This window comes from Ambystoma mexicanum, chromosome 8, assembly GCF_040938575.1.
Source record: "Ambystoma mexicanum isolate Mex_15411 chromosome 8, UKY_AmexF1_1, whole genome shotgun sequence".
NCBI classification, from domain to species: Eukaryota; Metazoa; Chordata; class Amphibia; order Caudata; family Ambystomatidae; genus Ambystoma; species Ambystoma mexicanum.
In genome coordinates, this window is record NC_090929.1 from 805,306,920 (window position 1) to 805,328,936 (window position 22,017).

The 22,017-nt window shown below is 46.5% G+C and overlaps 1 protein-coding gene across 26 annotated transcripts in view; it reads left to right on the forward strand.

The window, feature by feature from the left end:
- Positions 1–22,017, forward strand: part of CAMK2G (calcium/calmodulin dependent protein kinase II gamma) — a 2,374,050-nt gene that overhangs the window by 1,082,101 nt on the left and 1,269,932 nt on the right. For all 26 annotated transcript variants that reach the window (XM_069610663.1, XM_069610670.1, XM_069610673.1 and 23 more), the window contains exon 11: positions 435–518. In XM_069610663.1, the coding sequence (XP_069466764.1) occupies positions 435–518 (84 nt within the window). The remainder of the gene's footprint in view (positions 1–434; positions 519–22,017) is intronic.

Genomic DNA, 22,017 nt, shown 5'->3' on the forward strand with positions numbered 1-22,017 from the left:
TCTGAGGTTAATAAAATACTTCTTTGCTCGAATGGAACTATGAAGTAGAGATTGCCTTTGCATGATATTTGATGCACTGTATTTTGTGGAACTGTTGCCCATACCAGATAACACACTGATTTATAATGGGTAGTCATGCTGAAATGGGCCATAGCCTTTAGATGAAAACAGTACTTTTGCAGTTTGTTCCAGTCCAAACAATTAGCACGACATGGGCATTCGGTACAGTAGCATTTAATTATAAGATGTATGGAAGTCTGCATGAATAAGTGGCAAAGAGGGTGATTTTCAGTTGCTTACAGACCAAGAAATGTAAGAACTATTCTAGAAGACATGATTGGAAAAAGAAAAGAGCACGGTTGGGGTTTTGAGGTGTGTATTTGGTAGATGATGCTTAACAGTTTTGCAAACGATGTTAATGTCTTCTTTTCCAGCAACGGTCTACAGTGGCCTCCATGATGCACCGACAAGAGACCGTTGAGTGTTTGAGAAAATTCAATGCCAGAAGAAAGCTAAAGGTGAGTGATCTTCAGTTTTTGCAGATTTTTGTTTTTTGTTTTGACAAACTTCCTAGATATTTACAAGAAAATTCTTTCATAACTCAACACAGACACAAAATCGAGAAAATATTTGTACACATGTATTCATCAAGCTTTTATTTTTTTACCCTGTTTAAAAAACACTGAATCAGGATATTTTTCAAGAATCAACTTTCTCTACCTCTAGCAGTTAAGGCACAAAGAGCTAATACATCACTAAATAGATTGGCTTGTTGCCACGCGAGAGCACTTCAGCAGCGACATACCAGGAAATAATGTATTGGGCACAAACGATGGATAAAAAATAAAATTATATAATGGGTCAAATTAGGGTTAAATCTTTCTGGGGGAAAGTAAAGTAGAGGAAATAGTCTCTTGCAGTTTGCTATGGCAGTATGACTCAGAGGGAAGGTTTTACTTCACTGCCACAGTTATGTCTTTGCTATTTGCCGTGATTGAGTTGAAAACCAAGAAATAGTGGAACAATTTGGTTTATAAGAGTTTTCTGAAGTGCCACCATGGTGTCTGAACCTGAGGTGGTGTTGCTTGTTTAACTGCTTGTTCTGAATTGTTCATGGATCTGAAGGGTTGGTCGTTAATTAGTGAGAGCTCTGCAGCTCTCGTAGGCTTTAGATCCACAACACATTATAAATAGGCCAACGTTTCATTATAATAAAGTGTTGAAAGTGTTTGCCTAACCGAACACTGCATTCAGTGAGAGACTAGTGGAGACCACCAGGGGGTGCAGGCAGCATGGTTGCCTGACATGTCATCTCCTTCTGCCCGTGTACGATTGCTGAGAAAATAGACACAAGCTAGTCCTACATCCATGAAGGGGAGGTTGATTATGCCGAATGGAAGTGCCCAGGTTAGTAAGAGCCTGTTTCGAGTGCTTGACCAAATCCCCTTTGTGAAGATTGCTGAACTTCAGGTGGCATGTGACCTGCAAAGGCCTTTCGGGGGTTTGAAGGTGCGCTGTTGCGTGAGCTCTGCGCAGTGCCTAGCAACTCACCACTGTACAAGGCAGGTCCCCTATTGGCAGCGACGAGTTCACAGCTGCGCCCACATTGGTATTCCTGAAATTTCTTAGCTGAGAGCATTCCATACCTGCATTGTTTGACATAAGTGATTGAGAGATCTTCTGACTGCAGCTCTATGTATAACCCTGAGCCATGTGAATGATTGCAGTGGCACGCATGCCCCTGTGACTTCAAAGAAAGTGCCTCTGCTTACACACCAGCCTTGGATTCCATGCAGGGCTGTCATCATTTTTCTTTCTTTCTTTCTTTTTGCTGGTTTGCGTGGTCTGTGTGCCTCATTCTTTACAGGGCATATTAATGAGGCGTTGGTGGTTTGAATGCTGCAGCTGGTGGACTGACAGGAGGCTGGAAACCGCATATGACAGTCTTTTGTACTGGGGAGTTTCTTTGAGCCACTTGGGATATCTTTTCAGCAGGAAACCCATTAATATCCAGCTGCAGCTCCCTTCTCAATGTCCTTATTTCCAATTTTGCAGTGTACAGAAGCATGGAAGATGGCTATGGCAGCTCAGTGCCAAAACTTTAATCAGAGGATCTTTTTACTTGTGTGCTACTTCAATGTTCCTGGAGGTGAGCTATTGTTTTTTTACTTGTGTTTTGAAAGCTGCAGAGGACGGTACACTGTAGCGACCCTGTGCTGAGCTGATAGCTGCACTATTGAGACGGATGCTTTTTGTGCTTTTATGCTGTCTCTGGAGACAACCTGGCATGACGGACTGTACATTCTTCTTCCCTGAGTGCTTTACAAGCCTTCACAAGGCCACCCCTAATAAGGGAGGTGCCCCAGGATGATATTCCGCAATTCCGGAGCGGATATTCAACTCCCGTTAGATGAAATAAAATCCATGAGAAGCTAGGTCCAAGCCTCGGAGTTAAAGGGTAGAGTTGAGAAATTGGAAGATCAAATGGAGGCTCTTGAAAATAGGTAACTCTCCATGGACTTGGTGGGGATGATCAATGCTAGATTACAGGACTTGGAAACTAGGTAAACGGACCTGGCTGCAAAAATCGACGACTTCGAAAATAGAGCAGCATTGCAACCTGAGGATTCTAGGCCTCACAGGTACAAAGGGTCTGTATCCTCACTGGAACATTCAGCCCGCCAGCTGTTATCCTCCTTGTTCGATGGGTCCTCATTTTTGCTGTAATTCAGAGGAGGTGGTTCCCCTGGAGGCCTGCCGGAGGATCTGTCATCGCCAAATACGACTATTTCACTCAGAAAATGGAAATTCTCTAGAAAGCTATAGAGAGGGAACCCATGGTTTACCACTGCTTTACAATTCAAATGTATCAAGACTTGTTAGCTCTGACTGACCAAGAGGATGGAGTATCGTCCGTTGACATGCAGTGGCTACGGGAAAACACCGATTTGCTACAGATGGGGCTGGGGGTGATCCTGTTTTCACTCATCTTTTGAATATTAGCAAGAGTATTTCCGTGTTAAATCGATCAGCGAAGTAGAAACTGTTTTAGCCCCCTAAATTACACAATGCTTCTAATCCAAGAGAACCGCAGGGTCCGTTCTTAACAACTGGGGCATCACTGACCCGACTGCAAATAGGACACTGGCAACTGCTTGGTTTATTTTGTATTATTGGTTTATTTTTAGTCTTTTTCATAAATAAGACCCTCTCTGTTATTATGGTCTCATTATGGTTTTCTGCATCGTGTTAGGACATTTCCTCTGATAGTAGAAGATTGTAGTGGTCTTGTCGTGTTGGAATATTTATAATTTGATCATCCTAGGTAGACCTGTGTGGCCCTTAGTTCATGCAGCTGTCTCCACCATTGGGAAGAGGTACAGGTTTCAAGGGGAGTGGGGTATTTATTACTCGAAAGGGTACCGTTGACTATGGGATACTTTGTTTGGAATGTTGGGTTATATTGATTGTTGGTTGTCTGATCACCATGGGGGTCTTACCCGAGGTCACGATGGTTTCTGTGTGGAATTTAGAGCTCGCAGGGTATGTTTCTCGTTTTGTCCACTGATGTCCTGTGACATCACACTGCGGATGGGGACGCTAAATGTTAATGGTTTGAATTAGTCCCAGAAACGTTCCATGTTGGTCAGGGAATTCCGACAACCAGAAATTGATGATTTGTTTGTTCAGGAAATATTTAAAAAGGGAAAGAATATTCTATCAAGGGCAATGGAATAGGGAGTGCTCTGTGGTCGGTCGTCTGCGCCGGATCGTAAAGCGGGGGTCTGAATACTGATATAAAAAAAGAGCTCCGCTTACAGGTATTGCAGACTAAAACTGCTTTTGATGGGCGTATTTTTAGACTTCAGTGGGTAGGGAGATAACCTTTTGTATATTGTATGCAACAACAAAAAAAACAATTCTGTATTTTGCCTTATTGGAGGGGTGGATGAGAGAGCTAACAATTTGTGGTGGGCTCTCTACTCTCTAGCCTATGCTTGATCCTGAGAAAGATTGGTTCTCGCTGCGTGTAGGAGCGTTACGACCTGCGAGTGCTGCAGAAAGGACACAGGGGGAATCTTACTCAAAAATGACAACTGAAACTGGTGAACCCATCAAATCCTTGAGGCAACTATTTCAATTACAAGAAAAACTTCTCAAACAATAACTATGCCGCTGGTGGGAAATCAAATCTTTGGAAAAATATTTACAAAGTGGTCGCATACCACGAGGACTAAGAATCTGCATCTTTCCTCCTTTTGAAGATAATGATACTGAAGGAACATTAGATTGGGAGAAATTGTTAACCAATACCTCAAAAGAAATGATCCACAGACTCATCAACAATGCTAAAAACCAGCATGACAAACTAATAAAAGATATAACTCAAGTAAAAGAAGACATAGAGCAACTTGATATACCAGAGAAAACATTAAAAAATGATGAAATACTAGGTCAGATAATAGACCAATATTCCACACAAATCAAAATAAAAAAACAAACACAATTTCAGAGAGATTCAAATTCAGACACTGACTGTTGTGATTCTGAAGACAGTCCTTCGGAAACACAGGAACAAGAACCTTCTGTGAGTGCAATTTCTTCCATTTGCAAACCAACAACAGACATGGAACCATCTTCCTCTTTTTTTAGAAGAATTCATGCAACAAAAAGTAATGAGAAACTACCAGAGACCAAATTACAACAAAAGTCATACTATGACACCAAATCCAAGGGCAGGAGCGGTGGTAGAACAAAATCCAAAAACCAATACAAACCAATCAAAAACAGGAATGCAAACCCGCTCCCAGAACCCTCGACCCCAACACAAAACTTAGGCATTAGCCTTACCAACAAGGTTCTCTCTAAATCACTGATCACAGCCCTCAACAAAGGACTACATTTCTGCCCTAACAGCTGTGACAATTTTCCAGCAATTGTAGACCTCTATCAATTCTGTCAAACTTAAAATTATTTTTGCTAACATTGAATCAATGAAACATCCTATTATACAAAAAATCCCTTCAGACCTATCTGTTCAACGTGTAGAACAAACACTTGACCTACTCAACATACCAGATCCAGATGACCATTTCACTATGGAAAGATTAATTACAGAGCAAGATATTGATGTAGGTCTTGCATTCGGCACCCAACTCAAACCATCATCTAAATTCATGCCTTCGAGGGGATTGGGTCCTCCGACGTATTCCATATCTGACAGTAATCACCATAGCTGTGCTGCTTTGGAAAATCTTCGGCATCTGCATACTGCGTCGATCACGTCGATACGCCGCACTCGAGGACCTCCTCCAACGGCCGACGTCACTAGATGTTATAAGTAGGACGCACGACGCCCGTAGCGTCAGTCAGTTTTTTCCGCGAACGTGTTCGCTTCAGAGATCTCGGCTTGCCTCGACTCTTTGGAATTCTTGTTCTTTCTTGGTTCTTCGAACCTGTTTGGTATTGCGAAGTCTTTCTTCGTGAAGATGGCTACTTCGTCTTCCACACCGCGTCCAGGTTTTAAGAAGTGCAGGGACTGTGGTTCCAAGATGTCGGTTACGGACTCGCATGACGCCTGCCTCTGGTGCCTCGGGGAGGCCCATGACACGGATGACTGTGTCGACTGCCAGTCGCTCATGTCAAAAGCCTTGCGGGAGCGCAAGAAGTTATCGGTAGGTAAGGTGTCCAAGCCCCGGAAGTCGAGGTCTGCTGGGCTTTCGACGGATGATTCGAGGGGCGACTCTCGGCGTCGTTGTCGGAAGTCCAGTGGGTCTCGGTCCCGGAGACGGTCTTGCCACTCCTCTGCCTCTTTGAGGCACTCCCGGAAGCGCCGTCATCGGTCGCCTTCCCCATCCTCTTCCGAGGACTCTGCCCGTCGGCGGGTTGCCTACCCCACCAAGCGTGCGACACCGGAGGAATGCGCTTCATTCGGAAAGAAAATGTTGGCGATTCTCGAATCGCAGGGCACTGGTCTGTCCGCACTTCCGAGTGGGGTCGGTCGTGATCGGTCGAGAGACACCGCTCGGGCTCAGGTGGTCGTCACGATTCGCGGGAGAGGTCCCGCTCGGAAAAGGGGAATCGTTCTCGTCATGCCCGGTCCCGGTCCTCGACGCGCTAGAGACCGTGTGAACCTGTGGTGTGGTCAAGGAAGACGTCGACGCCGGTGGCGCCGAGGTCGTCGACTGACTCTTTGTCGAGGGACACACTCAGGGCCCCGGCCTTCGAGGACTGTGTCGGTGCCATTGATGCTGTCGGTGCCGCGTTTGGCGCCAACGCCGATTCACTCGATGACCTCAACGCCTTTCAAAGCTGTTTCGACGGGGGTTCCCCGGGGCTCGGTGGAACCGCCTAGGAAGGCTCTGGCAAAGGCCAAGCATGGCTTTGTTCCACATTCTGTGCCTTCTTTCCGCCAGCTTGAGTTTATTTCAGAGGTGGATGAGGGCTCTGATGATGCATGGTTCTGTATACGGTACCGGACGAGATTTTCTCGGGCCATAGCCAAATTGAAGACCTGTGGCAATCCCTGCACAATGCCAGTGGGCTGGACACCTCTCCGGAGGTGGAGTTTTGTAGGCTTGAGCCTGGCACTCATGCCGACTCCTCGTACCGGCGCCTTATGTCCAGGGTCACCGAGTACTTTGGGTGGTCTGCTCCCCCAGGGGATTTTCTTCCGGATGACCTTATGGATATCTTCGACCAAGTTCCACCAACTGACCCGGTACTGCCGTTCCATATGGCTCTACAGAGGAGGGTGGTGGCGGCTTGAACTGCTCCGGAGAGTCTCCTGGCAGTGGGCAAATATTTGCCACGAAAATACCACCCAGCTAGTAGCGACCCCTGCTACTTGACCAAGCACCCCACTCCGGGTGGTGCAGGCGGCTACGGCCCCGACAAAGCAGGCGTCGTATCCTACCATCCCTCCCGATAGGGACGACAAGCTTTTTGACGGCTGGGCGAAGAAAGCGTTTTCTTCAGGGGGTATGGCGCTTCAGGCGGCCAACTCTGTATGTGCCTTGTCGCGTTTCACGCACACTCTGTGGAACTGTTTCCTTAGCGGCTGAACATATTCCCAAAGGACACAAACAGGATGGTTTCCTTGCCATGGTTCAGGATGGCAAGGATGCCATGTGTGAGGCCGTTCAGTCGGGTTTGGACATGGCAGATTGCGTCAGTCGGTCCATGGCGGCGAGCACCGTGATACGCAGGTTTGCGTGGTTGCGGAAGTCGGGGTTTGCTCCTGATGTGCAGGCCTGGCTCCTCAACATGCCCTTTGACGGGGAACATCTTTTTGGCAACAAGGCTGACGAGAGCCTTGAGAGGTTGCAGACCTCCAAAGCTGCAGCGAATTCGTTGGGCGCTGCAGTTCGCCAACCTCCGCCTTTTCGTCCTAGGGGACAGCAATGGAAGGGAGGTTCCTTTCGTTATTACTCATCCTTTGGTAAAGCGAGAGGAGCTGCCAGTCAAAGGGGCCACCGTAGGAGTGCCAGAGGTGGAAAACAAGGTACTCGAGGTGCCAAGGCCGCTCGGGCTGTTGCCTCTTTGCCCCCAGGCAACGCCACAGCCGCTTCAGCTCAGTCATGAGGCCATGTCCCATGGGTCGCTGGTTGGGGGAAGGCTGGCGCAGCATCTTGCAGAGTGGCGCGCCATTACTTCAGATGTGTGGGTTCTGGAGATCATAAGCCACGGCTACTGTTTTCCTCAAGAGGCCTCAAGACAATCCACTGGGGAATCTCTCTTTGAAGAGTCCGGGACCGCTCCTTGCGCAGGAAATTCAATTTCTGCTGGAGAAAGGCGCCATAGAACAGGTGCCTGTAGCGGAGAGGAACAAGGGATGGTATTCCCCTTATTTTTTGATTTCCAAGAAAGACAGGGGGGAGGGGGGTTGAGACCCATCACGGACTTGCACGGTTTGAACAAACTCCTCAGGAAGGACAAGTTCAAGATGGTTACTCTCTCTCAAGTCCTTCAGGCCCTTCAACTTCAGGACTGGTTGGTGTGTCTCGACCTCAAGGTCGCTTATTTTCATGTGCCGATCCATCCAAAGCACAAGAAGTACCTGAGGTTCGCGGTTGGAGACTCGCACTTTCAGTTTTGGGTCCTGCCGTTCGGATTGACCTCCGCCCCGAGGGTCTTCACCAAGCTCATGGTAGTAGTGGCAGCGCATCTCAGGAAAGGGGGGGGGATTCACGTCTATCCCTACCTGGACGATTGGTTGATCAGGGCGTGCTCTCCCGAGCAAGTCCTGGATCATCTGTCCGTCACCTGCCACTCCCTCCACAAGCTTGGCTTCTCCCATTTGACACCAACTCAGAGGCTCCAGTACATCGGAGCAGTGCTAGACACGTCCCTGGGCAGTGTTTTCCTCCCCAGGTGAGGGCTCATCACATTCAGCAGATGGTGCACAAGTTTCAACTTGCCCGGAGTCTCCGAGCGTTCGAGTTCTTGAGACTGCTCGGTCTCATGGCATCCTGCATTCTTCTGGTGCCAGAGGCCAGGTTGCGGATGAGATCTTTGCAATGGGTACTCAAGCTCCAGTGGTCTCAGTCCTCCGGCAGGATGTCGGACCCTGTTCAGGTGCCATTCTCGGTCGCCCAGGACCTTCTGTGATGGGCCGACGAAGGCAATCTGATGAGGGGGGGGCTACATTTTGGCTGCCCTGGCCGGAGGTGACGATCGTGACGGACGCATCCCTCACTGGATGGGGAGCTCATGCCAACGAGTTGACTGTCAGCGGTCGTTCGTCTCTGTCGGAGTCCAACCTCCATTTCAATCTGTTGGAGCTGAGGGCCGTCACGCTAGCCCTGAAGGCTTTTCTGCCGACTGTGCGAGGAAAGAATGTCCTGATCCTGACGGACAACACGGTGGGCATGCACTATCTCAACAAAAAAGGGGTGCAGGGTCACTTCCTCTGTGCAGGGAGGCAATGCAGCTCTGGTTCTGGACAATCCAGCAGGAAGTTTCGATCTCGGCAGTTCATCTGGCCAGAGACGAAAACGAGACGGCGTACACTCTGAGCAGGCAGATCGCGATCTCTCACGAGTGGGAGTTGGCTCAGGAGATTCTCCTGGAGATCTTCGCTCTTTGGGGAACCCCTCAAGTGGATCTCTTCGCCTCCAGTGCCAACCAGAAGTGCAGGAGGTTCTGCTCGCGGGAATTTCCTCCAAAAGGAGCCTTGGGAGACGCGTTCGGTTTTGGAGTGGTCGATCCCACTGCTGTACGCGTTTCCTCCAGTCCCTGTCATCCCGCAAGTACTGTGGAGGTTCGGTTCCCGGATGATCCTCGTTGCTCCGGCGTGGGCCCGGAGGACGTGGTACCTGGACCTTCTCGACTTGTCCATCTGCCCTCCACGTTGTCTTTCCTACCGAGACGATCTGCTCTCATGGGAGGGGGTTCAGGTTCTCCATCTAGAGGTCAGATCCCTCAACCTTCACGCTTGGCTTCTGAAAGGTTGAGGTGTAAGGATTGGGTCCTCCCTGAAGACGTGATGGTGGTGTTGCTCTCGGCCAGACGGCCAGCAACAAAGTCCCTGTACCGTTGCTGTTGGCGTAAGTTCTGCAACTGGTGCAGGGTTAAGAATGTGGATCCTTTTGCATGTGACATTCCCATGGTTCTGCCTTTTTTGCTTTCTTTGGCACACAGGGGCTTGCAAGTGGGTACCGGTACAGGTTACCTGGCGGCACTGTCCATATTTAAGCGCTCGTCTGAAGAGTGTTCCTATTTTAAAATTCCTTTCATTTCTCAGTTTCTGAAAGGGCTCACTAATGTGTTCCCTCCGTCACCTTTCCAGGTGCCAGGTTGGGATTTGAACCTTGTTCTCAAGTTTCTGATGGGTGCTCCATTTGAGCCTTTGCATTCATGCCCTTTGAGACTGTTGACTCTTAAAACTGTATTTTTGGTTGCGGTCACTTCCGCTCGCAGAGTGAGTGAGTTATAGGCACTTTCAGTTAAGCCACCCTTCACTGTGTTTCATAAGGACAGGGTTGTCATTAGAGTTCGTCCTTCCTTTCTTCCAAAGGTGGTGTCGGAATTTCATTTAGGCCAGAAGGTTGTTGTTCTGGCATTTTACCCTCCTCCACAACCTGGTAAGGAAGAGGAGAGGCTCCATAGGCTTGATCCTAGGAGAGCGTTGAGCTTTTATATTTCACGCATGTCCCGGGTCAGAGTGGACGATCAACTTTTCATTGGTTACGCTGGAAAGCATTTGGGACAAGCTGTGACGAAACAGACTTTGTCTCGCTGGATTATTTTGGCTATCCCTGAGTGTTACCGCTTGGGGGGTAAGGACCCACCGGTCAGCTTGCGGGCCCATTCTACCAGGGGTATGGCTGCCTCTATTGCCCTACAGAGGGGTGTTCCTATTCGTAACATCTGTGATGCAGCCACCTGGTCTTCGGTACATACTTTTGTACGTCACTATTCCCTCGATTCCATCCCTTTACAGGATCTGGCCTTTGGCAAGGCGGTCCTTTGCTCCGCAATTTGATTGGGCATTCTAAATTTCTGTATTCTAAATTCTTTTCCCACCTCCTTGCATTGGTAGTGCTTTGGGAGTCTGTCATAGATATGGAATACGTCGAAGGACCCAATCCCCTCGAAGAACAAGTTAATCTCTTACCTGGTAACGTTCTTTCGATGGGATGGTCCGACGCCATATTCCATATCGCTCCCTCCATGCCTTTCCCGCTACAGAATTTCTTATGCGATTGCAGCTTACGTTTCCGCAAGGCTTTGTGTGGTCAGACTGGCAGAAGACTGGTGCCACACGTTCTGGGAAAAAACTACAACTGAGGCTACGGGCGTCATCCGTCCTACTTATAACATCCAGTGACGTCGGAGGAGGTCCTCGAGGGCGGCGTATCAACGTCATCGACGTAGGATGCAGACGCCGAAAGATTTTCCGAAGCAGCACAGCTGTGGCGATTACTGTCATAGATATGGAATACGTCGTCGGACCATCCCATCGAAAGAACGTTACCAGGTAAGAGAGTAACTTATTCGCCTGGCTCCTGAAGCGCTAGAGTTTGGTGGATACGATCTTCCGACGGACTGCAAGTTGGTGCTGGCCAAGGCTAGGGATTCGTCGACACTGAAATACTACGGCCATAAGTGGAAGAGGTTTGCTGTCTGGTGCCGTGCACAGAAGCTCGACCCTCTACGGATTACGGCCCCGCAGGTGCTGCAGTATTTGCTGTTGCTGGCCAAGGCAGGGTTGGCCCATGCTTCCATCAAGGTTCATCTGGCGGCTATCACCCGCAACACCAGAGCTCCGGGGCGGTCATCGTTGTGGTCGCACCGCCTGGTTAAGGAATTTATTAAAGGACTTTTCCGTTCCTTCCCATTGGTGAAGGCTCTGGCCCCAGTGTGGGAGCTCAATGTGGTGCTGACTAGGCTCATGGTTCCCCCGTTGGAGCCCATCTTTCGGCGCTGCTGGAGTTTGTATCGTGGAAGACAGTGTTTCTTGTGGCCATCACCTCCGCATGATGAGTGGGAGAGATTCAGGTCCTCTTGTAAACCACCTTACTTGACATTCCACGAGACAAGGATGGTGCTGCGGACGCACCCCTCCTTCATGCCCAAGATGCCGTTAGACTTCCATCTCAACAAGCCCTTGGTGTTACCTGTTTTCTTCCCGTCGCCTTCGTCGCCAGCTGAGAGGAGTTTGTACTCGCTGGATGTGGCTAGAGCACTGAAGTTCTACGTGGACCGCACAAAGAGTTTTCGGAAGACATCACAGCTGTTTGTGAACTTTGGCCCTGTGAACCACTTGAAGGCCCTCTCCAAGGCTTCCATTTCCAGGTGGCCCTCCGGCTGCATCACCCATTGTCACTGGTTGGCAAACCGACCGTTGCCCAGCCGTCTTGAGAGCCCATTCGACCAAAGCGATCGCTGCAACTACATCGTTCCTGTCTGGTATGCCCCTGCTGTACATCTGCAGTGCTGCTACGTGGAGGTCGACGCACACCTTCATGAAAACCTACTGCGTCGACCGGGAGTCCAGAGGCGGCCAAGCAGTGCTGCGCAACCCTTTTTACTTGAAGGTGAGCCTGGTGAGGAGGTAAGAGATGCTTAATGTTGAGATGTTGATATGCTTAATGTTGAGCCTTGCCACCTGCCGTGGTTGTGCATGTGTGTACTGCTATGTATTTCTTTATTCATGAGCATCTGAATAGATGCCAGACCCCATGCTTTAGAAGGAACAAGTTACTGACCTGTAACTGTTGTTCTCCAGCATCGGTCTGGCATGGATTCACATGCGAACCCGCCCTCTAACCCCTCTGCGGCTCTTCTCTTGGTCCTACTGCCACTTTACGTGCTACCAAATCTGAAGATGGCTGCCAGAGGAGGGGCTTAGGTAGAGGGCAGTCATTGGCTGGGGGCATTATGAGCCAGAGAATAGTGATTGTTAGGCGAAAGACAGTTCAGAAACGAAATTGAAACTGATTTTTTCTTTACCCAGGATTCCCAGCCTGACGGGGAATATTCATGAGCATGTGAATCCATGCCAGACCCATGATGGAGAAGAACAGTTACAGGTAAGTAACTTGTTCCTTCCACAATATTCATTTAGTCAACAAAACAAATATTCTCTCTCCATATGTCACATCAAGTCAATGTCAATATTCTCTACTGTGAAGACAAATCACTTTGTTATTTCACACTTCTTCCTTCAATGTTAATTTGTCAGGATGGTTTACATAACAGTTCATCAAAACATATTTGTGGAAATGTCACTTCTTGTCCACAACTGTCTACCACTTTGCAGTACTTTGAATCACCTTCTTCCTGGTCCACTCGCCTGCCAGGATAAAATCTCCTACCGCTAATATTTGAACCCTGTGGTGAGGCTTGTTCCAATCTTTCCACACTTAATTCCTCAATGGGGAAAGAGAATTGAAAACAGCTGCTTCTTGATTCAATCTCTTGACTTTTAACATAATTGGTTGACAACTTCTTTTACATACATTTGGCACAGAAGGACAATGTTTCACCTATGGCACTGTTTGCCTTGGGCAATGCAGGTGATACTTCTCTACCCCTTGAACCTTTCTACAAGGAGGGCCTCTCTCCTGCAGCTTTCGGTTTCCTTTTTACACAAGCTGTTGATTGTTGGTCAGCTATAGTTTTCCTTAATAGGATCTCGCTCTTAAGGCAAGTGATAACCATTTGGCTCTTTCAATGTGTTATTTTGGCTTTGGCAATGTGGGTTATACTTTCCTCCTCGGTTTAGTTTAAATGTTAATTTTTCAAAACAAGTATTTATTTCTAGCGGTCTTCTTTGGAGCGCCCTGGGGTTACCTCTAATAGGCCAACTCACGGGTATATCCTGGCTGCTCCAACAGACACGCTGCTTCTGTTTCTTTACACATCGGCCCTTTGCTGACATTGGCAGCTCTGCAGCGCCTCTCTTGCTTTGCTCTGACTGTCAAAGGAGCACCCGCTGCTCCAAACACTCTTTGTGAAAGGTTTTCACCAAAGCCTGATGCAGGACCCGGAGAGCCTATCTCTCCAAGAGGACAGCCGGCCTTCACACCGCTTCCCGTCCTCTGCATCTGCCCGGGACTCATACCTTTGCTGCTTGCTCTAGCAACGTGTCGGTCCCCGCTTCTACCTCCTCTTCCTCTTCCTCCTCCTCCTGCTGCTGCTTCTGCTTCGTGCACTGCCCCCACTCCAACCTCCTATCAACCTGCACCTGAAGAGCCTTTAAAGATCCCGCTCCAGTGTGGGTTGTTGCAACATTTAGATCTCTCACTGAGGTTTAGCAACTCTGCATCCCTCTCAGTACTGACTTGTTCTTAGTGTTTTTGTCCTCAAAATCTTCAACTCCACAATAGGCTATCAACACATTTTGTTAATCGGAGAAATTATTTAGAGTGTTCTAGCATTCTTCCTGACCTGAACCTCCCCTTACATGTTTTTTCCATGTAGGACCACGCCTGGGTCAGGATCAGGTAGTGGCTGCCTTTTCTTGGCCACATTAGAAGGGGTCCAGGTCAGAGTTTCTGGGATGAACACCTCTGCTTCATCAAATATCCCCATATTAAAGTTAACATCCTCAACCCATAGGCATAAACGTGAGGGACACCAAGGATATTTCAAAAGCCATGTTCAAATCGCAATCTTCCTGCATGACAGCGAGCACTATGTCCATTGCTGAGCTTGTCTTAAGCAAGAGGTAAACATAGAGCCCCATTCAGGATCTCCTATATGAGGAAGAGTATTATGATGACTGAGGATTAGGAGAATGAGTTGCCACTTAATGAGGAAATCATCATGATTCCATAAGGTTACCCTATTGACCCTCCTGATGTAGATTGAGGTTCTATAAGATCATTTTGATTATACCACACAGCTCTAAAGGGCAGCTGTCTGATTCAGTATTAAAGCACTGCTATCTGATGAGGATATAGACTTAATCAAGGATATCATAGAAGAGCAGAACCAGTGTCTCATTCCATTCTTCTGATGCGATCAGTGAAAAAGCGCAAAGCACAATCTTTGCTAAGACCAGCAGTTAATAAGGCAGTTAATGCATGCATTGAGACGTACACACCATCCCCTTCAACCCTGCTCTGCTTTCATGGAATCCTGACACCAGTCTCTTAAATTGTATCAACAAACACAACCACACCTAACTAGTTCATGACATCACTGTACTTTGAGCAAATGCAGAGCTCTTGTCCAAGATACCGGATTCAGCCTACCCCTCTGTGTCATGTACCCTTGAGATAAAGGAAATTAGCCTACTTCACTGCTTTGTGTCATTCCATGTGCGTGTATTAAATGCAATTAACCCATTACATGGAGCGACCTGGCCCCATGCCAAATGAACTAGACTACTATAATTTATAGCTTAACGTGAGCTTTGAGTTATTTGCATCTGCCCTATGTTCATAAGAATGTATAGGGATGTTTACTAGTGTATTGGAAACTATCTCTTTGCCACTGATCCTGCTCCTATGTGATTGAAATCAGCCTGTGCAATTTGAACAAATATGGTCTTGCTGCCTGTGACAACTTGCATCAGCCTACTCTGTGCCTATCTGAATCAGCCTACCCTGTGCCTATCGAGTTAGCCCACTCTGGGCATGTTTGAATTAGCCCACTCTGGGCATGTTTGAATTAGCCTATACTGTTAAATTTGAACTAGCCTTATCTGTGAAACTAGAATTAGCCTATTCTGTGCACATTGGAATTGGCCTATTTGGCTGAAATGTATTTCTGCTCCTATTAGTACCTGTATCTTGCCATCACTGTACGCCTTAATTTATTAAAGACTCTTGTCTGTATAGCTCTACAACTGATAGTGAAAGCCCCCTACTAGTATTACTTGACCGCCATACATCTGACTTCCAAATCTCATCTGGTGACCAACCTTAGTCAACAATATCCCTGAACAATTACCTGACCGCTCTGCTCGACTGACTACTGCTCAGTAATTAATACTGCACTATTATAAATTACGCTACAGAAGCTCTCACTTATCATGTTCTTTGGATTACGACTTTATAGATACAATAACTAAAATGAGCAGATTAAGGAACCCTTTGCTCTCTTCCATAATTCCATAACGGCCCAGTCCACTACCGATTCAAATTGCCTGAACCATACTCGATGGTCAATTAAACCTAACACTGTACCTCAGCAGCCTCATATGTTTGATTCCCAACCTTGTAACACTATTTCTAGAAATGGAAGACTCCACGCAATACTAGCCAAACTATATGAACCTCTAGCAAGAACTCTTATCAGTCCAAATAGGACAACTAACTTACATTCTAAAACCGCCTCGGCCATTATATGCGTCATTCAATCACACCACTCCCAAGACCCAAAGCATAGAAGTCTCGTCTCATCATCTCCTGCATCCACCAACCCAGACTTTAAGGGCGCTTTAATAAACGCCAGATCTCTGGTCGCACACGCAACCGAGATATCTGACATTATCCAGTTAGAAAACCTCGACTTCATAGCGATTACAGAATCATGGCTACATGCTGCTGCAGCCCCAGCCCTATCTTTGGCCATTCCCAATGGCTACACGATCCTAAAATCTGACATAAATGAAGCACGAGGAGGTGGCATTGCCCTTATTGCTAAATCCAATCTACCAATTAGACTAGCCCCACCCCTCGACATCAAATCATGTGAAAATCTCACAGCTAAGCTTACTATCAACAACTCCCAGACTCTCACGATCCATCTGAAATACAGACCTTCGGGCCACATCGGTACCTTTGAGGAAGATATATCCAACATCTTGTCTAACAATTTTAAAAAAAATCCTCTCAAGTTCTCCTATTAGGGGACTTGAACCTAGGCTTTAATAACCTTAAAGACACACATGCATCCAGCGTGGTTAACACCTTAATTGAACTAGGCTTTACCCAGAGAATGTTCACCCTACTCGCAATAAAGGTCGCATACTCGATTGGTGGCAGATTATAACTGCAATGCCTCTATCTCATCCATATCCCCGGATCTGGACCGACCACCACCTTGTAAGCTTTGCCCTAGAAATGGTTAAACCTATCTCCACTCCCACATTGCTAGTTCCTCCTATACCCACAAGGAACAAAAAGAACATTACCTATGACAATTTACTCCCCCTCATTCTCCCTACACTCAATGCGCTTCTGGAAAATCTGGGGCCCGATGCACTGGTTAAGGAATATAACCAAGTTATGGCCACCTCACTTGACTCCATAGCGCCACTTAAAAGGAGGCACAGCAAACCTAAAGCACAGCTCAACTCATGGTACACACCATACCTGAAAACACTACGAACAAAAAAGACAATGTGAGGCATCCTGGAGACTAGTACCATCTGAGGGAAACAAGACTAACCTTAGCACTATAACCGCTCTCTATAAAAGTGAAATTCTTTTAGCTAAAGGTGAAACTTACAATTCCAGAATATCACAAGCTAAATCAGGTACGAAGGAACTTTTTGTTATCCTTTAAAGAGCTAGAAGCCCCGATCCCAGTGCCGGACAACTGCATAAAAGATAAACCTTGGTGCTCCAACATACAGCAAGCACTAGCCAATAAAGTTACGACACTACAAATAAAAATTGCCAAGAAAAAAGCTTCACGCACTGGCACCACTCCCCCCATAATCGCCCCTGCACCACCCAATAACACTGCTGTTCCCCCTCGCTTTAAATTATCTAAAGTCACTATATTGGAAACTGAAAAAACAATTTAATCGCTTAAACCCTCTAACTGTCAGGGTGATCAATGCCCTGCCCAACTATTAAAGGATGCAGCCAGAGACCTGGCCCCCTTCATCAGGAAACTAATCGATGCCTCATTTTCTACAGGCATTCTCCCATCAAACCTCAAAGAATCGGTGCTCCCATTACTTAAAAAAAAAAAAAAAACAGTCCCTAGACCCATCTATACCTACTAATTACCGACCGATTACTACAGTGCCTTTTCTTCTGAAAATCATAGACAGGATGGCCTATTTACAAATGCTAAAACACCTAGAATCCACCGTTTTACTAGGTTCACGCCAATCTGGTTTTTGGCCACAGCATGGGACTGAAACAGCTCTAATAGAATTGAAGGCACAGATTGACGAACTTGGGGATAAAGGAAAATCAGCCCTTCTCCTCCGGACCTCTCGGCTGCAATCGACCTTATGGACCACTGGGTGTTATGTAGCCATCTGGACTCTGCTGCTCACTTTTCAGCAGAAGCCATAGCATGGATACAATCTTTTCTAAGCAATCGGACAGTGAGTCTTCTCCCCCATTGCAGCTGCAGACCCCATCCCCATCACTTGCGGAGTACCTCTGGTATCCTGCGTCTCACCTATTCTATACAATATCTTCACGAAGCCCCTTTTCGATGATCTGGATCATCTTGGTATCACCTACACTAACTACGCAGATGATACTTAGATCCTCCTACCACTTACTGGGGATTATGAAAAGGATTTGGCCTTGGTGAATAGGGTATACCTCATCATCCAGGTATGGATTGCCACCCCTGGACTATGCCTAAATGATAAGACTGAGATCATTATCCTGGGCACGACATCAACCCTTTAAAAAGTGAGTCCTAATTATTCCGCCTTCAACATTGGCAACATCATTATTACCGTTGCTAAGGATGTAAAAACCTTAGATTTTCACCTGGACTCTACCCTATCTTTCAATAAGCAAGTCAATGCCATGGCCTCGGCCACGGCATATACTTGTAAATTGATTATAGCAGGTAAACGCTTCTTGTCCAATAACCCTGGCCAGAGCGCTCATATTGTCAAAGTTGGACTATTGTAATGCGCTGTACATAGGGGCTAATAAACCATTAAGAAAATCCAACTCCTCCAGAATAATACCCTTAGCGCAGCACTTGGAATTTCTAGGAGAGAACATATAACTGAGATTAGAAGATCTAATGACTGTCTCTCAACACAGGACAACATCAAGCTAAAAGTCTCTTCACTTACATATAAATGCCTAAACAACGCAGCACCCTGCTATTTGTCAGAAAGGCTCTCCAGGAAACCCTCTGAGATTGACCAGATTATCCAACACTAATTGCCTCTTAGTCCCAAGATTCAAGTTGACTAGAGTCTGGGGCAGTAGCTTCCTGGTCAAGGCAGCCCAATTTTGGAACTCCTTACCCTCTCAACTGAGAGCAGATCAATCCTACCTAAACTTCCGCCAGAACCTTATGAGATGGTTCAAAAACTCAGACAAATAAGGCCTGCTCCTTGACACCTAGAACCGACACCTTCTATTTCTATGTAAATAATTTAGTAAATAATTTAGTTAGCATCCACCTATGTATATCATTAGATATATTCTTTCCATTGTATATGTGATTATCTCTATCCATGCCATGCCTTTACTTCCATTTGATCTCTGTACATTGTGCCTCTTCTGTATATATCCTATGTACTGTATTACTCTGATGTTGTAACTAAGCTGTAAGTTATCTTATGCTATGCGCACTGATACCCAATGGTCTGGTGCGCAATACAAATAAACCTGAAAAAGAAGTGAACATCTCTTTATACCTCAAAATGCCCATCAGAGAGACCGTACGGATTCTCATTTGGCCGGAAGAAGGCTACTTCTGAAACGAAGCGTTTATATTGCGAGCACAGTGGCACAAATGGCATAATATAAACTGTGCACTGGGACATACTCAATGCTCTAATAGGAGAACCCTGACACCCTGCAAGCAGCTTACCAGAAAATCCTGCAAGAAATGAAACAAACTGTGATTGCAGTTTGCTGTATCTAAAGCATCCTTGCTCCGCAGGGCGTCAGGTTGCTGGAGCCGCATTCATCATGCTTCACAATTGGCTGCATGGCACAGTATTTAAGATACAAATGCAAGCAAACCTGCTCGATAATACTCTTGAAAGAATACTTACTTTTTTGTAAGGCTGTCTTTGAAGTGCTGGAGAAGGCTAAAGAGAAATGCACTCTTAAGACGCTAAGTCAAATTACCAGTAGGCCTTCAAATCATTGATTGATATCTACTAATGGACACACTTTTGGAGTTCGTCCTATACTCAGTGAACCTCCCAGTTTATGCAGGCTTCATACAGTGGATGTAATACATGCCCAGGAAGCCACTCACTCTCGTAGTCCACCCTGCAATTACATCAGTGCTGTGGACTTGGACGAAGTAGAGGCCAAACCACTGCGGGGGGAGGGAGGAGAATAGGTCTCCTTCTACCCCACGTGACTTCCAGACACATTCTCCTTCCCAAACCAATAGGAGGGAGATTAACAACATTCTCCCACACATAAAACAAGGATCACTGAAAACAAGTAAGTGAAAAGTACAACAAGGAAGGGATACTCCATAGTGCTTGAGGGAAAACCACACAACCTCCACCTACGTAACCTAAGAATGCCAAAAGAACATAACCTGCCCCAAAAACAAATGTGAGTGTACCACAAAAGGCAGCAATAGAACTGGTCCCCAAAAGCACACCTATTTCCTTGTACTAAATAAAGACAAGACCAAGAGACTTGTACTTGATCTGTTCCCTTCATAGACATTTGTCAAACGACAAAAATTGAGAATGACTTCACGAGGTAAGTCATATTCCACTTTAAGAAAATGTGGGCTAAATGGCAACACTGGACAGGCAACATGCAAACTTTCATATTTCAATTTTCCCAGGACGTTACAAAAGCTTGAGATTCAAGATGTGCACACACTATTTTCAGTTCAGTGCTTCCTTTTGGGATTACATCAATACTGTATGTATTCACAATGGTACGGACGATAGTGGCAGCCCATCTGCACTAACAAAGCATTCCAAAGTACCCTTATCTGGGTGGTTGTCTCTTAACTGGGGAGAGTGCATCGTTCTTTTACGGAAACCCAGAAAATGGTCTTGTTCACCAGCTGGGATTTTTCCATAAATGAACAAAAATCCAGCCTTGTTTCAAGCCAGTCTAAAAAGGTTCCTTTGAACAATCGTGGATACAGAAACCGCAATAGCTTTTCCCTCTCAACAATGGTTATAAGTTCTTCAAGTGCAACGCCCATGTTTTCACCTTGTTTGTTCGATAACTGTATCAAAGGTAATGAGATTTTGAGGAATGATGGCGTCATACTTTTATATCATCTAATTTGCTTGCCTCAATATGTACCCAGTACAACAGAGGCTCGTGAGCAAATGGTCTCAAGCGTAAGGTGAATGGAACGATCTAGTTAGTGTCTCAAAAGATAGTAAATGTATTACAGGGGTGGACATGCACAAACATGCGAAGGGGAAAATCTTTTGCCAGCCTACTGTTAGAAGTGACCACTATGATAGATGTGTCGCAATCTGGGAGGGGACCACTGTACTGTGCTGATATAGCACAAGGCAGGTGGCCAACTCAGCAAGCATTAGCGCACATTAACATGTTGGAGCTGCTGGCAAATATGATGACTCTATGCATGTTTGAGTATTTCTTCCAGGCAAGAGTATCCATCAACTGGGACAACACAATAGCTATGTTTTGCATTAACAAATAGGGCAGAGCACATTCTAGAATGTCACTTATTTCCCAACAAATATTGCAACCGAAATATCTACATTCCAGCGCAGCACATGCAAGGAATGCATAATTGCCACACAGACTTGCCAGAGGTGCACAATTGCACTCAAAGTCAACTTAAGCAGGATGTTGGTCCAAGAAGGCGAATGGGAATGCCGCACAGACTCGCATGGTTTTGTGTAGTAATAGACCTATTTTTGGCAAAAGCAAATGTAAAATGTCCGGCCTTCTCTTCCAGGTGCCCACAATATGGGTATCTCTAGCATGCTGTGGATGAACTGGTCAGGGATATTTGTGTTTCCCTTCCCCATCACCAACTCCACTGCTTCACCAAATAATCCACAAACTACTGCAGGATACTTTAACGCTAATACTCATTGCTGCTCCTATGTGGACATGGCAGGTGTGGTATCCCACCTTCTGAGCTTACCAGTGTGCTCAGCAGTCAAGTTGCATCCAGTTCACAACCGCCTAATGAAACCTATGCAAATCGCACTTAAATCCTTCGATTATGAACTTGGCAGCCAGGCTCCTGAAGTCCTAGTTTGGTAATTTACACCTGCCACGTCCATCTATAGAAATACTACTTCAGGGCAAGGGAACACAAAACAAGACACGGTTTCTTCAGTGAATGGAAGTGGTCGGTCATTTGATGTACAAAGAAACGCATGAGTCCTTTCAACTGTTCAGCTGAAGATATTGGATGTACCTGCTTGATCTCCTTGACTCGGCTATAGTGTACAACTCCCTCAAAGCTCCACTAGCCGCATTCACCACCTCCCAACTAAAGGTGCCATGGCTCAAGGTGCCAGTGGGGCAAGGCTTTAATTGAAGGAGTAAAGCATATTACTCCGATATCCCATCCCCTTTCCTCCATACTGTATGGGCGTCTCTCGCTAGTAACGAGAGACTAACCTTTTTCACCAGAAAAAAAACGCGTCTTCACCTTTAAATTTAGAGGCGCCCTGGGCGCATGCGTTCCCCTGACTCA